Raw genomic sequence first — 18,613 nt, 5'->3', positions numbered from 1 at the left:
AGCGGTAACGCAACCGCACTCCAACTGAGAGGCCCGCGTTCATTCCCCACCATGCGCAATGACAGATCTCAACCCAATCATCAAAGGGAGAGCCTCATCCAAATTTCCAATGCCACCATTTCAATGCGTAAAAATAAAATGCTTGCATCATCTAAGGTGTTTTAATTTTATCTTTCAGAAGAATTTGTTTTCGGATTAAATAAAGCATAGCCTAGGTAAAACGTTAGGCATAGATCATTATTGAATAATTGCAATGCAAACTCAAGCGTCGGCAACTGCAAGGTGGTTGTGAAGACGTTTTTTTATTGCCTATGCTGTAAAATGTTAAGGTCTAGGCCTAGAACTGTAGGCCTATTGCTTGATTGCAAATGAAGGCAGCCACAAAGCGACGTCAAAGGAGAGAATAGGCAAAAGTATGTTTTGAAGTTTCCATTTCTATAACCTGTCGCCATACAAGACTTGAACCCGGGGCGACCACATATTAAGCAGCGCACCTGTCCACTGGGCCACTCACGTCTTCGTCTATGTAGAAGGAATTGTTCAAGATCATAGTAGTAAATCAACACTATAAAAGTTTTAAAAAATGTGCTGATTATCAGAAATCCCACGAAATGAAAGACAATGGTTACTATTGTATTTTTACTGGCATTATCACATCATAGACTATTAAAATCGAGTGACTGGTTCGCTTTGATCTCGTAAAATGATGGCGGGAATTAAGCGGAACGTGCCCACTGTGACATTGTTTCCTACAGGTTCTTTTTTTTGCAACACTGATTCATTTAGCCTGGTGTTTAACCTGGGAGCTACCAGGTTAGAGTTGGAGCATAAATTACCGTGGCAAGTCAGCTGAGTTTCAGGTTAGCAAGGCTGATTGAACGGATCTCTGTCTAAAAATAGCGCAGTTTACACACTTGAGCTCGGATTTGGGGGTAACCGCCGTTGATGGAATGGTCCCCTGGTGTAGGGCTAGGGGAGCTGTGGTGTGTGTGTGTGTGTGTGTGTCTGTGCGAGCGTGTTGTACTGTAGGGTTAGGCTACCTACAGTATGCATGTGTGCGTGTACCTGGGGTAGTGCAGCTGTGTAATGTGTGTGTGTGTGTGTGTGTGTGTGTGTGCGCACACGTGCGTGCGCGTGCCTGGTGTGGTGTTTGTGTGTGTGTGTGTGCGCGTACATGCATGCGTGTGCGCGTACCTGGTGTAAGGGTAGCCCAGCTGCGTGGGTCTGACGGGCTCGTGGAAGCGTTGTCCGGTGGGGGCCTTGTTGTCGAAGTTGCGTCGGTCGAAGTAGGAGAGCTGCTTCCTGTAGTACTCCTCGTCCTCCTCGGCCTCCGCCTCGTGATTGGACCACAACGGCTCCTCTTTAGGCTGAGGCTTCTGGGGCTCAGGGGCTCTGCAGAGGGGGAGGGAGGGAGAGAGAGAGAGAGAGGGAGAGAGGGAGAGAGAGAGGGAGAGAGAGGGAGCGAGGGAGGGAGAGAGAGAGAGGAGAGAGAGAGAGAGAGAGAGAGAGAGAGAGAGAGAGAGAGAGAGAGAGAGAGAGAGGAGAGAGAGAGAGAGAGAGAGAGAGAGAGAGAGAGAGAGAGAGAGAGAGAGAGAGAGAGAGAGGGGGAGAGGGAGGGAGAGAGAGAGAGAGAGAGAGAGAGAGAGAGAGAGAGAGAGAGGGAGAGAGAGGGAGAGAGATAATTAGAAACGCTTTGTTTTACAAGCCAACTGAAGGTCAAGACCCTTTATTTTGCAATCGGCCCTTATTTTCAGTGTAAAATAGGGTGCTCTAGTTTTGTGTCATTTGGAGCAAAAAGACATTACTAGAAGAAACAAGATGGCCAGTAACTTCGATAATAGTGTAGTAAATGTTTAGTAACTTGGTGACATCTAAGATTCTTATTGATTTCTTCTTATATATTGTCAACCCAAATGTTATACATCTTTTCCACTCAAAGCTGCCGCTACACGTAGTTGCCACTTTAGCCACTAGGTGGAGATCTGGCTCTTTGGGCTGCTTCCGCATCTCTCTCCTGACACTTCAAGGACACCAGAGTCTGCAGTCCCAGCCCCCACACACACGCACGCACGCACACATGCACACACGCACGCACGCACACGCACGCACACACGCACAAGCACCTCCATGCCACTATTATGCCTGTTGTTCCACTGATAACTAATCATTTTAGGTGTGGAAAATTCCTAATCAGCTGAAAAGAGTTCCATCATTAATTATCTGGCGGGGAGGAGGATTCATCGCTCCTCAAGTCTCCTCCTCGTGGTAATTTCTTTGTGTTGTGAATTAACATCCCGTTAAGCGGATGGCTCCCTCCCCTGCAAGTGCAATTCCAGTACAGTGCAACTCTGCATCGTCTCTTGCCAAGTGGAGGATGAATCAACATCCTGAGTTTGGAAGTGTGTGATTTGGGTGCGAGTGTGACCTCAAAAGTTTTCAAAAACCTTCATTACTCACTGTGTGTGCATTCTCTTTGTAGGCTGTGTGTGTGTGTGTGTGTGTGTGTGTGTGTGTGTGTGTGTGTGTGTGTGTGTGTGTGTGTGTGTGTGTGTGTGTGTGTGTGTGTGTGTGTGTGTGTGTGTGTGTGTGTGTGTGTGTGTACCTGTAGGAGGTCTTCTCTTGCTCCAGGTTGCTGAGGGAGTTGGCTTTCAGCACAGGCCCTGGGGTGCTGGCTGGCTTGGGCAAATCGCTCGGCTAAGATTAGAAAACAACAACACAACCAATGTCACAACCAAAAGAGCTAATGCCACAAACACAACACACACTTCTATGCACATACATTGGGCATGTTCACATACTGCCACGCCAAGTGATGCGAAGACACAACAATCAGAGTTGTAACTTTCAAAGCGTAGGTCAATCCCGGGCTCTCATTTGTTCATCAAGAGTGAAATTCTCCAACCATGATGTGGTATTCTCTTTTCAGAGCGTGAGACTGAATTTGCAAACGCATCCAGAGACTAAACATACACTTCTACTATATAGACATAGTCCACTAGGAAAGCTGGCTCTGTGGCAGCAAGTTAGGCCTTTTGGCCTGTGTACATTAGGCGCTACCTACGCGACCCAGGTAGCTGGGGTGGTTGAAGAAGTTTCGCCATGAATTCGTTTTATTCGCTCTGGACGCTGCACTGACATGTTTGATTCACCTAATCGCATAACGGCTCTGTCTTGACAGCCTGGGACATTCCTCGATATGAACGTTCCAATTGGTTTTTCGCCGAACCGTGTCATAGCAAATTCGTTTAAGATTAGCTTGAGTTTAATCGTCAAAATTCGCCCTGGTCGCTCAAGAAGCTTCGCTCCTGGCGAATTCGCTTTGGTAGCTTTATTCGCCTTCCCTCCATAGAGAAACAATGACTTCCGCCGTGCAGGTCGCTTAGTTCGCCTTCGATGTACACAGGGCCTTTTTCAGATCAGGTCAGGGCTTGAAACTGGCAACCGGCCAAATGCTGGTAAAACTTGGGTGTGGCTAGTTACCATTTCATTCTCACTAGCCACTTTCACTCTTTAGAGTGAGTCACATGCATCACTTGTTTGTATTTACGTGCAAGAGTATTCTAAAGAAAAAAAGCTAAATGGCTATTGCCTCCGGAAAACCACTAGCCACAGTGAACAGTGCCGGTGAGCAAAAAGGTTAACATCAAGCCCTGGACCAGGTTTATAGTATATAGTTTATAGTTTATAGTATGACACGCATGCACAGAGAATACAAGAGCCCTTAAAGGCGTTCTCTGCTGTTTTTGTGTTGCCTGTCTGAAAATGTAAACATAAACATTCAAACCGTGAGGGGAAGAAATAACAATTGTTTGTGTTTATCATTTCAGCGTACCAACAGTTGATACAAATGTGAGTATGTCTCCTAAGGTACAGAGAGTTACACTTTCTTATGGCAAGTCCCTTAAAAATGTGGCTATGTACGTATATGAACAGTAACTGTTTTTGGAAGTACAAATGCTGGCTACAATTGAAGACAGGTACATCCCCCTCCTACTACACACAGGGACGCACTCTAATACTCACAGGCTCTCCGGCGTCTTTTCCGCGGTCCATGGAGACGGAGCGCTTGTTCTCGAACATCTTGACGCGGTTGAGCACCGACTGCGGCTTCATGGCAGGGTCGTCATCGGGCTCGTCCTTGGTGGGCGGGGGCGGCGGGGGCAGGGGCTTGGTGCTGCCGTAGACCCCCGGCGGCTCCCCGGGCGACATTAGCGTGTCCGGCTTGGGCGGGGGAGGCGGCGGGCCCGTGTCCGAGCCGTAGGAGGGCCGCCCCCCAGAGGGGGTGTAGGCCGAGGAGCGAGGAGGGGCATCGCCGCCGTGGTAGTGCTGTTTGGGGGGCTCGGGGGAGTGCGCGGGGTAGGAGTGGGGCATGAGGGGTTCGGGCTCGTAAGGAGAGCGCGCCTCGTAGGCTACGGGCGGCGGAGGGGGCGGCGGCTCCTCGTAGTGGGCGGGGCCGGCGGGCTTGCCGTAGCGAGGGCCGCGCGGGGGGCTGTAGTCACGGTCACGCGTGGGGCCGTCCTCGTAGGGGGAGCGCGCCTCGTAAGGCTGGTAAGGTGAGGACGAGGGGGGTGGGGGCAGCTGAGGGGCCGGCTTCTGCTCGTAGGGGGACCACTGCTGCTCTGCGTACAGGGGGGCGGCGGAACGCGGGTCGTAGTGGTGGGACGCCTCGTAGCTCTGCTCTGCCTTGGGGGGCGCGGGCTCGTAGTCGCGGTAGGGCTGCTGGTCGTAGTCGCGGTAGGGCTGCTGCTGCTGCTGGTGGTGCGGCGGCTGCTGGCCGTAGGGCGCCCCCTGGGGGACGGGAGGGGCAGGCAGAGACGCCGGCCTCATGCTGTGGTTCACACGCACCGTCTCGTCCATACTGTACAGCTCCTTCTTGTACATCTGTTCACACATGCACACACACACAAACATATATGCACACACACACACACACACACACATACACCGAATATCACACACGCACGCAAGCATGCGCACACACACATAGGACAAAAGTTTAGAACATGAAAGGTTTCAGAATGATGTGAATTATTATTATATCACTATAAAGTCAGGTGGAGGAGAACAGAGGATGTTAGTCAAGATTCCTCCTCACCCAATCAGTAAATATTAGTTTAGAGTAGAAGACCATCACCCAATTAGCTGCAGCGGTCAGTCAATTAGAGGGGCGACTTGTTAAAGCCAACACCCAATCAGATTTGTTAAGGCCATCAGCAAATTCCAACTCAGGCAGCCAGGTCTCATACTCAGGCCTTAGGGCCTCTGCACACCGGTTCCGCCAAAGTGCGGAGCACTGCTCTGCCAACGTTCCATTCCACTGCTCTCAATACAACTGCGGATGTGGGCTCAGTGATTGCAGGAGAGACCTCTAGGTTTTTTTGTGGTTTTTTGTCAGAGCCGCCCCTTGTTTGTGCTGCTGTGATGAAACTAACTATAGCACGAAACTCACTAGAGCACGTGTGCGCCAGTGCGTGGGGCTAACAGAAATGGTTGGAAACCGCTCCCGCTCCACGGTGCTGTCTGAACCAGTGTGGAGGCCATTATTCAGCTACTTACAGAAGCGACTACTACACAATACTGATCCCCCCACCCCACCCACAAATACTACTACTAATAACTAAAAGCCACATTTATATTGACAACATCAACAATAATAAAACGGTTTAAAAAAACGATGCTGGCCATTTTTATAAGGATTCCGTCAGTGGTATCTATTCACCATCTTCACATTATGCACACAGCATACGCACTGTGGAGACATACAGTACCGGTATTGGAGGGATATGCACCATCAAGACATTTTATCAGAAATTATTACACATTAAAAGGTATACATATAGTGCATCGTAAAGGTAATGCACAGCAAGGACATTCACTATGCCGATATGCACGACCACAAGCCACTACTGAGAGCGCACTGCTGTAGCTGTTGTAGGATAGTTTGATAAGGAGCGCCTCAGGAATGGAGGGAGTCGTTTGCAGCCTCTCACTTGGGATACTGGCAGGCATTTACAGTGCAGAGGGAACTCTACACGCTAGTTCAAACCACACCAAGTACTTCTGTCAACGTTTAAATGAAGTTGCCAAAATAGTTTGAATGGGTCCATTAACAGGAGGGTAAGCGTTTCGGGATGCTCTTCTTAGGTTTAACAACCAATGATCAACAAGTACAACCTACTTGAGTACAACCTACGAGTTGACAAAAATACTTGATGCTTTATAATGAACAGAACACTTCCCTTCATTTCTTGAGGAGCGCTTTCCAAACCACAAGGTAGCCTGTAGACAGCACTCAACGCTCACCTGCAAGGCTCTAAATTAACACCAGCCAACAGCCCAAATGCTGGCGAATTTTTAGTTTGTGTGTTAGTGAGTGTGTGTTTGGCTAGTGAGAATAACATCTACAGGCCATTTTGGCTGGTGATGAACAGAGGTACTTTAGGGCCCTGATCACCTGTGCTCAAACGCACAGATGGACTTTCATTTAGCTTTGTGACTTGAACATTAGATATTGGTCTAGAAATTCTGGCCAGTTTTGACCATGCACGTTAAAAAAGGGCAAAATGACTCGGGACGGGAGTCAGACATTTCGTTTCGTTTGTTTGTTTGAGGTGGAGAAATACTGTCTGCAGGTTCGGAGTACTACACATGCAGAGATTCTTTAAGACTTGCAAATTAAATTAATTCCATTTTCAATTTGCAACTTCCCCAGTGCGTTGGCACCTGCAGCACTGCCATTCACAGCTATGCACCACCCACAGGAGGGCGCACACATACACACACACACGCAACATTCCAGGTGCTTTTTTTAAAAGACACAATACACCACAATGCATCCACAGCATTCCTGGTGCTTCTACCGCTACACACCCCACTTAAAAGAAAGACCTGCAGTATAGCAAAATGAGCCATGCAGGAGACCACAGGCCCTTCCCCTCCTCCATGTCTCTTGCTCCCCACCCTCTCACACGCACAAACACACACATACACACACACACACTCTCAACTACACAAAAGCGCCATGGCTCCCCAAACTCTGTTGTAGGCCGCATGTGGTGTAGTCACTGTCACTGTCACACGCGCACACGCACGCGCACACACACACACCTGGGTGGAGGAAGTCATGCAGACAGCCGTGTTGGCTACGAAAGAGAAGAGGGGAAGAGCGTACGGAGGAAGAGGAGAAGAGGAGGAAGAGGAGGAAGAGGTTTGGATGAGTTGAGGTGGAGGTGGAGGAGGAGGAGGAGGAGGAGGAGGAGTAAAGAAGGGCAGAACAGCAGTGGAAGAGGAGACATGGAAAGTGTGTTCGTGTGGAGGAGAATGAGGAAGAGGAGGATAGGTGAAGAGGAAAAGGACGACAGGAGATGAGCAAGGGGGAGGGAAAGAAGAAAGGAATGGAGAAAAGAAGGAAGTGGAGGGGAAAGGAGGAGAGGAAGAGGAGGATAGGTGAGGTGGAAGAGGACGAGAGGAGTTGAGAAAGGGGGAGGGAAAGAAGAAAGGAATGGAGAAAAGAAGGTAGTGGAAGGGGAAGGAGTAAGGGGAAGAAGTGAATGCCTGGGTAGCTAGAATATGCAGAGGAGGAAGAGGAGAGGAAGAAAAGGAGAAGGAGGCAGGCGGGAGGTGCTTTGCCAAGCCGAGCGGGCGATTGGAGGATCAGAAAAGGAGGAAGTTGGCGCCGGATTGGTCAGTCGGTCGGTCGGACGGCAGGGCAGGGCAGGGCAGGGCGGGCCTGAGGGGGGATGGTACCTGAGGCTGGGCGATGGGAGGAGCCTGTGGCTCGAGAGGAGTAGGGGTTCTGGGCTGTGATTGGGGCTCAGGGCTGGGCTGGGGCTCGGGGGCGGGGCTTAGGGTCTCCGAAGGGGTGGTGCCGGCCAGCTGGGCCCCCGAGGAGGAGGCGGGGCCGGGAGAGGGGAGAGACGGCGAGACGGACACGGACATGGACATGGCCCCCCCTTCCTCCGCCTGCAGCGGGGAACAGCGACGCACACACAGATTACACACACACTGATATACACTTGCACATACTGCACAATGCTGCTCTAGACTCACACACACTTAAGAGCTATTCTTGCACATACTTCGCAATGCTGTTCTAGACACACACGCACACACAAACACAGATATCCTTACATGTACTGCACAATGCTGTTCTGCACACACACAAACATGTAAATGTGGCTTTCTGCCATCGATACGTGTTACTGCAGTGTGTGTGTGTGTGTGTGTGTGTGTGTGTGTGTGTGTGTGTGTGTGTGTGTGTGTGTGTGTGTACTGCACACATCAGTCCCTCTGCTCTAAACACACACACACACACACACACACACACACACACACACACACACACACACACACACACACACACACACACACACACACACACACACACACACACACACACACACACACACACACACACACACACACACACACACACACACACACACACACACACACACACACACACAATGTTCCCTGAGGCTGTTGGCTGCAGAGGGATGAGGGCCTTCAGATGATGCATGCCCCCTTTGCTGAGAATGTGTCTACTCAGCCAAATACACTCCTGCCTGCAGTACGCTAAAATGTACACACACACAAACACACACACACACACACACACACACACACACACTCCTGCAGTATAACATTTTAGTACTTAAGTACAGGCACACATACACACACACACACACACTACAGCAGTATACTGCTCTAGTAAGAACACACACACTACACTGCTCGAAAATTACCACACACACACACCCACACACACACAGCTGCAGTACACTACTTCAGCAGACAAACACACACACAGTCGTACAGTATGCTACTTCAGTACGCCAACAAACACACACACACACCTTGTCCCTCTCTGGCACAAAAACACTTTCTCCAACACACAGGCTTCTAATGCTCAAAGCTAACACACACACACACACATACGTTAGATGAAACACTTTTGTCCGGTGCATTCCCAAGTCGAGGGGGCGTCTCATACACGTTGTGATGCCCAATGGTGCAACACACATTCAAACCCTTTTGATGCGCTGTAGGGGAAAAACACTTCACTGCACGCGTACACAAACACCAGAACACCATGCTCCTTAATCGGTCGAGTGTATTTGTGTAGTGTGTGTGTGTGTGTGTGTGTTATGACAGACATAGGTTTTGAAATTGTGTGTGTGTAACAGACAGTGTCTTGTGTGTATTTGTTGTTGGTTTGCTGCTTGCATTGCATGTGTATGAGTGCAAAGATTTGCGCAAGAGTGAGAGAGCATGAGAGAGAGAGAGAGAGAGAGAGAGAGAGAGAGAGAGAGAAAGAGAGAAAGAGAGAAAGAGAGAAAGAGAGAGAGAGAGAAAATGCAACCGATTGTATGATGAATGTATGCTGTAAGTGTATTTGAGGCTGTGTGTGTGTGTGTGTGTGTGTGTGTGTGTGTATGTGTGCGCGTGTGTGTGTGCGCGTGTGTGTTCAAGTTACCTGCTGCGGCGCGGGCCCCTTGAAGCCTGCTGGGTCGATATGTGGCGAGTGGGCGCCCAGGGCGGCGTGGGGAGAGGGGGCGGGCTCAGGGGTGTGTTGCTGTGCGTGGGCGTGAGGGGCGGGGTTGTGAGAGGTGGGGGTAGGCCCTCGCTGCTGCTGCTGCTGCTGGTAGCCGGGGTAACCGGCGGCGGGGTCCTGCATGACGGGCGGCTCGTCGCGGACGGGCTCGCTGGAGCGAGTGAGCGCGGGCTCGGGCGGCGGGCCCGCCTCGTCGTTCAGCGTCTCGTCCAGCTCCTGGTCGGTGTAGGCTCCACCCTCCGTGTCCGTGTCCTCGTAGTCCGACGTGTGGCGGCTGTCCGTGCTGTACATGGAGTACTCGCTGCCCGGCGCGGACAGGTACGACAGACGGTCATCGTGGATGTCCAGGTCGTCTTCTGTCGCTCCGTCCGCCTGGAGAGGAGGAGAGCAGAGGACAGGGGAGGGGAGGGGAGGAGTATAAAGTAAAAGTTACATTTAATTGATTACCAAAAAGGTCAGAGGGTGGTCATAAACACATTGACCAGGAGGGTAAACTATAGCAGTCCTACACTTCTCATGGAAACCACAAATGTTAGGTGACTCTAGTGGTGTGCATTGGCACTGCCCTTACGATTCATTTCGATTACGATTCTGGAGGGAACGATTTGATTCGAATCGATTCAATTCGATTCTACGATGCATTCCAATGCATTACATTTTCTACTGAAAGCAAAGGCACATTTTTCATCAGTTATGAGGCAATACAAGCAGTCAGCTACTGAACATTTTATTGGCTGTTTTCTTGCAGTTTTCAATGCTTTGAAGTGCTTTAATTTAATAAAACGTTAATTTGCTCCGGAAATATCCACAGAAGTAATTGAAACTTGAAAAAATATGCAGCATCGATTATGGCACTTGCCGAATCGATTATTGAATTGTCCTGTCCCGCATTGCCGAATCAATCATTGACAAATCTTAGTTTTATGACCCACGGTAAGGAACAGCAAAAAGGTTCTCACTCCATTTCCCTGTGGGAGGGGGAAACTGTATATAGGGGGAGTTGGTCTGTGACATGTCAGAGTTTGTATGGTGGGAATACTGTATGTACTGTATCTTAACAACAATCTTGTCTGTCAATCTGCAGTTGCTTACCACTTGAGTTGTCTGTCGCCGGTATTATTTTTTCCGACAGGAGAAGAGCAGAAGAGAAGAGAAGAGCAGAGAAGAGAAAAGCAGAGAAGAGCAGAGCACAGCAGAGAAGAGAAGAGAAGAGAAGAGAAGAGAAGAGAAGAGAAGAGAAGAGAAGAGAAGAGAAGAGAAGAGAAAACAGAGAAGAGAAGAGAAGAGAAGAGAAAACAGAGAAGAGAAGAGAAGAGAAAACAGAGAAGAGAAAACAGAGAAGAGAAGAGAAGAGAAGAGAAGAGAAGAGAAGAGAAGAGAAGAGAAGAGAAGAGAAGAGAAAACAGAGAAGAGAAGAGAAGAGAAGAGAAAACAGAGAAGAGAAGAGAAGAGAAGAGAAGAGAAGAGAAGAGAAGAGAAGAGAAGAGAAGAGAAGAGAAGAGAAAACAGAGAAGAGAAGAGAAGAGAAGAGAAGAGAAGAGAAGAGAAGAGAAGAGAAGAGAAGAGAAGAGAAAACAGAGAAGAGAAGAGAAGAGAAGAGAAGAGAAGAGAAGAGAAGAGAAGAGAAGAGAAGAGAAGAGAAGAGAAGAGAAGAGAAGAGAAGAGAAGAGAAGAGAAGAGAAGAGCAGAGGGGAGAAGAGGGGAGAAGAGGGGAAGAGTGGGGTGGAAGGGAGAACAGGTGGAGAAAGGAAAGGAAAGTATACAGCAAGGTAAGGAGAAAAAGAGAGCAAACAGCCGGAGCCAGTGCCACACATTTTAGGTCTTGTATGATGTCACAAATGTAGAATTTATTTAAAATAGGTTTTTGTCTTTAAAATGTTCAATTCAGGTCTGCGGTTTGATGCACCGTTGGCTGTTATGTAAGGGTTAACGTTCGGCGAGAAGGTCGCTACCGTGGAATAGCAGCACGACAGAGAGAATCTTTAGACCCCGACGCGGAGCGGAGGGGTCTTGTTCTCTCTGAAGTGCTGCTATTCCACAAAGCGACCGACTCGCCGAAAGTTAACCCGCTTATTATATGGATATACTTAAATGATTCACACATGGCGGGGACATTTCTTTAGACCCATTTAATGTTAAGATTGTTGCTGCGCAAAACAAAACAGTGCCGTTGTGGAACACCGATAGGCAACAGCTAGGTAGCCAGGACAACAGGTGTTGTCTATCACAGCAGCTGATTAGAGTGACAAAAGACCGGACCCCCTGCGGAGTGATATGAAACATTCGCTTTAGCCACTGACTTGTATACAAGCCAGTGGCTTTAGCAGTGAACGTCTTGTTGCCATTGGCAGCGGTAGCCAGGACAACGGGTGCTGTCTATCACAGCAGCTGATTAGAGTCTTGTTGAAAAGTCGCTTTAGCAGTGAAAAGTCTTGTTGCCATTGACAGCGGTCTGTTATAGACCAACCCGTCCGTTATCGAAAAATAACAGAAGTCCGAACGTTGGGGAGCCCCGTTGAAATGAATGGAGCATTCGACAGATGACGTCACAACCATATAATAAGTCTAACATAACACACACCCATAAGCATACGCACACACACACACACTACAACTTGTAGTGTGACACAACCTGGGTATGATCACCTTGCCCTCGGACAACCAGACCAGATGGTTCTGGCGTGCGTGTGTGCGTGTGTGTGTGTGTGTGTGTGTGTGTGTGTGTGTGTGGTGTGTGTGTGTGTGTGTGTGTGTGCCCTACCTTGCCCTCGGACACCCAGACCAGCTGGTTCTGCTGCTGCTGGGTGGTCTCCTTGAGCGCGCCGTACCAACCGTCATTCATGTTGTTCAAGTTGATGGTTGCTAGGGGAACACACACATAGCAACAGTCAGTTACTGACAATATAATGACAATGACTACTGGAACAAAAATGACACAACACGCCACTTCTAACAGCCTCTTTCCCCTTCAGACCCTTACACATAGCATGGGGCAAACTGATAAAAGGCTTCAGAGCTCTCTTGCAATACTCCTTTGCTGTAAATATGTTTAAATGCACTCAATTTTTAAAAATCAGCTTGGGCCTTCTGTAAACCAAGTTTTGGCTACCTAACATGTTTATTTTTAAAAAACAAAGAGTTTTAGATGGAGATTTTTTTTTCCTTTTAAAAAAGGACCCAACACCAATAGAAAAGAGAGTATACAGTGATTGGTGGTCTAAAAAGCATATTCATTGCTTGTACAAAGTACATTAATTACCAATTATTAATTTAATTAAGACAATAGTGGCATTAGTTGTGGTGGCACCACCTACTATATGCCACTGAATAAAATGTCAATGGCCGAATAACAAATGTAAATGAATAACAAAATGTATCTGTATAAATCCAGACGTGTGTAAGGCCTGATGTTTGCATGCACACTCTCACACACTCACTTGTGAAGAGGTGGCTGTTGTTCTTCCTCAGCTTGAGCGCTCGCTCGTAGAGTTTGCGCGCACTCTTGCGGGACTCTGGGCAGAGGCGTGTGCGCATGTTCTTGACACCCTGCTTGCTGTCGGGGTTAAGGAAGACTACGATGGGGTACCACTGGGCGTAATTCAGCCTGTCCACCGCGTTAGGGGTGATGTCCAGCAGCGCATGCTTGTCCTGCACACACACACATCCAGATAGACACACACCGATACATACACACAGGCACATACACACACAGACACACACACAGACACACACACACAGTTTGAAGGCAATCCAGTGAGACTGTCAAATTGATGGTAGTAATAATGAAAACCAATGAAAAAAGTTAGAAGTAATGAAAACAGCCACACATACAAGTACACACTCCAGTTGTTCAGTCTCATTTTTAACACAAATACATATACACACATTGCAACACAAATACACAACCAATAAAATATGCATACACACACAGGTTTAAGAGGGGGGCGTACTGAAGTTTTTGATAAGTGTAGGGGATATTGAAGGAAATGTAAAGAGGAGATGAGGGGAAGGGGGGAAAAGGAGGGGGGGAGAGGAGGACGAGAAGAAAGACAAGAACAAGAAAAGGAGAGAGGAACTGACCCGGTCGATGATCTGCTTGATGGTGTGAAGCCGGATGATTCCGGAACTGCGCTGATCAGTGCCTGCATCGCGAGGCTCACTCTCTGGAGGAGGGATGGAGAGATGGGTTAGAGAGAGAAAAAGAAAGAGAGGGAGAGCAGAGACAAACCGAGGAAGAGGGGAAGAGACAGACTCCCTAGAGAATGTCTGCAAGTTAATTATCGTTCCACAGCGCATGTAGGTGAATTATATTCCCATCGCTGTCTGAATGAAAGTGTGTCTCCGAGCGGTATGTCTGTGCAGTGTGTGTGTGTGTGTGTATAGGTGTGTGTGTGTGTAGGTGTGTGTGTAGGTGTGTGCGTGCGTGTGTAAGTGTGTGCGTGTGCGCGTGTGTAAGTGTGTGCGTAGGTGTGTGCGTGTGTGTAAGTGTGTAGGTGTGTAGGTGTGTAGGTGTGTAGGTGTGTGTGTGTGTGTGTGTGTGTGTGTGTGTAGGTGTGTGTGTGTGTGTAGGTGTGTGTGTGTGTTCGTGTGTGTGTGTGTAAGTGTGTACGTGTGTGCGTGTAGGTGTGTGCGTGTGTCTCTGTGTGCGTGGTGTGTGTGTGTGTGTGCGTGTGTAAGTGTGTGCGTGCGTGTGTAAGTGTGTGCGTGTGCGCGTGTGTAAGTGTGTGCGTAGGTGTGTGCGTGTGTGTCCGTGTCTGTGTGTACTTGCGGTAACTCACTGGCGAGCTCGAAGAGGTCAGGTTCTTCCCTGTTGAGCTTCTCCCGTGCCATGTCAGCGATGGGACCAAAGATGACCACAGGACGCAGGAAACCAGCTGAGGACACATGCGTATACAGGACACACGTCTCATTAGCCACTACTCTGCAGAGGGTATGTGTACCAGTATGGGTGTGACATCTCTGGCCACTGTGGCCGTGTGGTTTTACCGAGTCACTAGCAATTTAGTCTTTCCGCTAGCCAGAGTTTTGTTGTCAGTATTTTTTTCTTTAGAATATTTGGTAACACTTTATTTAATGGTTCAATGTTACAGTGGATCTCCCACATTAGGCACAGTGTTATAACCAGTGTAACAATATTTAATACCATGTAATACCATGCACCAATCTGTAACCCACCCTAGATGGAAGTACAAAATTGGTACATGGTGTTACACTGGTATTACATGGTATTAAATATTGTTGCCCTGGTTATTACACTGTACCTAATGTAGTAGATCCACTGTAATAGTGAACCATTAAAATAAAGTGTTACCAAAATATTCTTCCATTTTAAATACCAAGAATTAAGGCAACTACTGTGATGGGTAACTTTGTTCTTTGATGTGACATATCAAAGTGGCAAGTGAGACTGAAATTGTTACCAGCCACAGCCAAGTTTTACCAGCATTTGGCCTGTGTCTTGTGTGTATGTGCTCTGGTGTGTGTGTGTTGTATATACCCTCTCTGAGGACAACTCTCTCGTAGGCGGGGAACTTGGTCTGCACAGGCTGAGCGCTGAGGTCCTCTCTGCTCTTCCTCAGGTTCCTCTTGGAGCTGCGCAGGCCCCGGAAGCGCCAGAAGTCGGCCCGGTCGCCGCCGGGGGTCTTGGGTAGCGTGTACTGCACACTAGACAGCTGCTCCGCTCTAATACACACACACACACAGGAGGAAAGGTTGAGAATCAACCTAGTAGGACCTAGTAGGCCTTAGCGTTTGCTTAGTACATGCCTTACAAGTTACTTATGCAGGCATTAACATTGTATGTATTAGTGCTAATAGATGTATCCCTAAAATGAAGTGTTACCCATTCATTCATGCTCTCACACACCCCGACCGACCCACACACCCACCCACAGCTACCTGTTCTTGTTGGGTATGATTCCTCGCTCCACCTCCTGGTGGCTCTTGCCGATGCGGATGGCGAGCCAGGAGCCCAGCTTGCCGTTGTACAGCGTGTCCACCACGCGGAACACCTCGCCCTTGTTGAAGCTCAGGCCGTACGGGGACTCCTTCTCGTACTCAAAGTGCGTGCGGATGTAAAACGAGTCGCCCACGTCCGACTCCACGATGCGCCGGTAGACTGCAACACACACATACAACGCGATTTTACACTGAAAGGTCTTCAGAGCATTCGCATAAGTTCAAGATTCAAGATTCTTTTTATTGGTCCTGAAGGAAGTTCGTCCTGGACATACACAGCAGCCACACAACACATGACAAAAAAAACACATAGACACACATACATTAGGGTGCATCAAAAAAAACGCTTTTTCAGCCTATTGATCTGTCTGGGTGATAAAAGTGTTCCACTGCATGTACAAATAACACATGCAAAATATTTTTGCAATCCATGGTGGTTTACAGGTCCAACGGAATATGAGCTGATATGAAGGAATTGAGGATTAATTTAACTGCGTCAGTCTTTGCCAATTCAACGAAACCCTCCCACCTAATAACTTGGACTGTTTTTGTGATTTTGTTGAAATATTTTAACCTAAATATTTGAATGAAATAAAACCACTTTGACATATGTAAAATAACAGATTCCTAATTAACTATAATCATCAGTACCCCCCAAAATAATAGATATAAGTATTTCCGAGACACTGGGAAATTCACACACTGACACAGGCTAAGCAAAAGGAAAAAAATCTTCAGTTTTGGATACAATGATGTTGTAATAAATAATGGCCTCATGAAAATCAGAGTGTTTGACTCTGAGTTTGTTAGGCATGGTGAATAACTGTTGAGCTGATCTTCAGCCATGGAGGGACTTTGAATTCTTACTTGCAACTCTCACAAGTAATTTCTGAAAGGACTTTACTCTGGTGTCTACAGGACACAAAGCAACATTAGAATTATGTCATCCTTTAATGCCACCACCTAGTGGATCCAGTTCTCAAAAGATAATGCCGCAAGACCTGGTTACCGCTTGGCAACTTGGCACCAGTGATCAGACCATCTTCCTTTGTAATGCTGGGACCAAGACCAAACACTAATGTGCGGGTGATTTTGCGGATGCTCGAGTGTGAGGGTCCTGCTGGCATTGTCTTTTGAGAACTGGATCCAGTAGGTGGTGGCATTAAAGGAACCGAGTGTTCATCTAAAATTTGGTCTGCTGACATACAGTATATCACGAAAGTGAATACACCCCTCACAGTTTTGCAGATTTTTGAGTATATCTTTTCATAGGAAAGCATTACAGAAATGTAACTTTGACACAATGATTAGTGACCTTTTAACAACATATTTAACCGCTTAAATTTCTTGTCCACTCAGAAAAAAACAAAATACAGCCATTAATGTTTGAACATGTACTCACAAAAGTGAGTACACCCCAGATTAAAATCCTGTAGAGAAGGGGCTATGTTGACTCGAATCGTCTCGAAATGAAACGAAATGAAAAGGGATGACAAGGGAGGTCGTCAGTGTGCGTTTCAACCTTTCTTTGCATTGAACTTTTAAATTTTGAGTCTGCATCTGGCTTAAATAGATTGGTGTGAGATTTGAATGCAATCCTATGGAGAATATCATGATCTGCTTCAGTAGTCACAGTGCATGTTGACATGCATGTTTCTTTTAGGTGTATTTCAGATTGCCAATGTTGACAGCATTCATGCATCCCCAAACCATGTCAGTCCCACTACCATGCTTGGCTTATGAGAGGATACACCTTTTTTGTAAAACTCACTTGTTTACCACCACACATGCTTGACACCATCTAAAGCAAATTTGTTTATCTTGGTCTCTTCAGATCACACAACATGGTTCCAGTGATCCATATCCTTGGTCTGTTCATCTCGCTTGAGACCAAGATAAACAAATTTGCTTTAGATGGTGTCAAGCATGTGTGGTGGTAAACAAGTGAGTTTTACAAAAAAGGTGTATCCTCTCATAAGCCAAGCATGGTAGTGGGACTGACATGGTTTGGGGATGCATGAATACTGTCAACATTGGCAATCTGAAATACACCTAAAAGAAACATGCATGTCAACATGCACTGTGACTACTGAAGCAGATCATGATATTCTCCATAGGATTGCATTCAAATCTCACACCAATCTATTTAAGCCAGATGCAGACTCAAAATTTAAAAGTTCAATGCAAAGAAAGGTTGAAACGCACACTGACGACCTCCCTTGTCATCCCTTTTCATTTCGTTTCATTTCGAGACCATTCGAGCCAACATAGCCCCTTCTCTACCGGATTTTAATCTGGGGTGTATTCACTTTTGTGAGTACATGTTCAAACATTAATGGCTGTATTTTGTTTTTTTCTGAGTGAACAAGAAATTTAAGCGGTTAAATATGTTGTTAAAAGGTCACTAATCATTGTGTCAAAGTTACATTTCTGTAATGCTTTCCTATGAAAAGATATACTCAAAAATCTGCAAAACTGTGAGGGGTGTATTCACTTTCGTGATATACTGTAATTGTAATGTTGCTTTGTGTCCTGTAGACACCAGAGTAAAGTCCTTTCAGAAATTACTTGTGAGAGTTGCAAGTAAGAATTCAAAGTCCCTCCATGGCTGAAGATCAGCTCAACAGTTATTCACCATGCCTAACAAACTCAGAGTCAAACACTCTGATTTTCATGAGGCCTTTATTTATTACAACATCATTCTATCCAAAACTGAAGATTTTTTTCCTTTTGCTTAGCCTGTGTCAGTGTGTGAATTTCCCAGTTTCTCGGAAATACTTATATCTATTATTTTGGGGGGTACTGATGATTATAGTTAATTAGGAATCTGTTATTTTACATATGTCAAAGTGGTTTTATTTCATTCAAATATTTAGGTTAAAATATTTCAACAAAATCACAAAAACAGTCCAAGTTATTAGGTGGGAGGGTTTCGTTGAATTGGCAAAGACTGACGCAGTTAATCCTCAATTCCTTCATATCAGCTCATATTCCGTTGGACCTGTAAACCACCATGGATTGCAAAAATATTTTGCATGTGTTATTTGTACATGCAGTGGAACACTTTTATCACCCAGACAGATCAATAGGCTGAAAAAGCGT

The 18,613-nt window shown here is 47.0% G+C and overlaps 1 protein-coding gene across 10 annotated transcripts in view; it reads right to left on the bottom strand.

Annotated features, from left to right (window-relative positions):
- Nucleotides 1–18,613, bottom strand: part of tjp1b (tight junction protein 1b) — a 74,451-nt gene that overhangs the window by 6,521 nt on the left and 49,317 nt on the right. For 9 of the 10 annotated variants that reach the window (XM_063197053.1, XM_063197054.1, XM_063197055.1 and 6 more), the window contains exons 14-24: nt 15,452–15,671; nt 15,051–15,235; nt 14,332–14,427; nt 13,634–13,716; nt 12,991–13,201; nt 12,315–12,415; nt 9,476–9,925; nt 7,747–7,962; nt 4,024–4,881; nt 2,603–2,694; nt 1,195–1,392 (exon numbers count right to left, since the gene is read on the bottom strand). In XM_063197053.1, coding sequence (XP_063053123.1) covers nt 1,195–1,392; nt 2,603–2,694; nt 4,024–4,881; nt 7,747–7,962; nt 9,476–9,925; nt 12,315–12,415; nt 12,991–13,201; nt 13,634–13,716; nt 14,332–14,427; nt 15,051–15,235; nt 15,452–15,671 — 2,710 coding nt within the window. The remainder of the gene's footprint in view (nt 1–1,194; nt 1,393–2,602; nt 2,695–4,023; nt 4,882–7,746; nt 7,963–9,475; nt 9,926–12,314; nt 12,416–12,990; nt 13,202–13,633; nt 13,717–14,331; nt 14,428–15,050; nt 15,236–15,451; nt 15,672–18,613) is intronic. The other variant, XM_063197059.1, reaches the window with a different exon arrangement.

Source organism: Engraulis encrasicolus, chromosome 4 (assembly GCF_034702125.1).
Source record: "Engraulis encrasicolus isolate BLACKSEA-1 chromosome 4, IST_EnEncr_1.0, whole genome shotgun sequence".
NCBI lineage: Eukaryota > Metazoa > Chordata > Actinopteri > Clupeiformes > Engraulidae > Engraulis > Engraulis encrasicolus.
The sequence above is the reverse complement of the archived record's forward strand: the minus strand, read 5'-3'. Positions and strand labels throughout refer to the sequence as shown.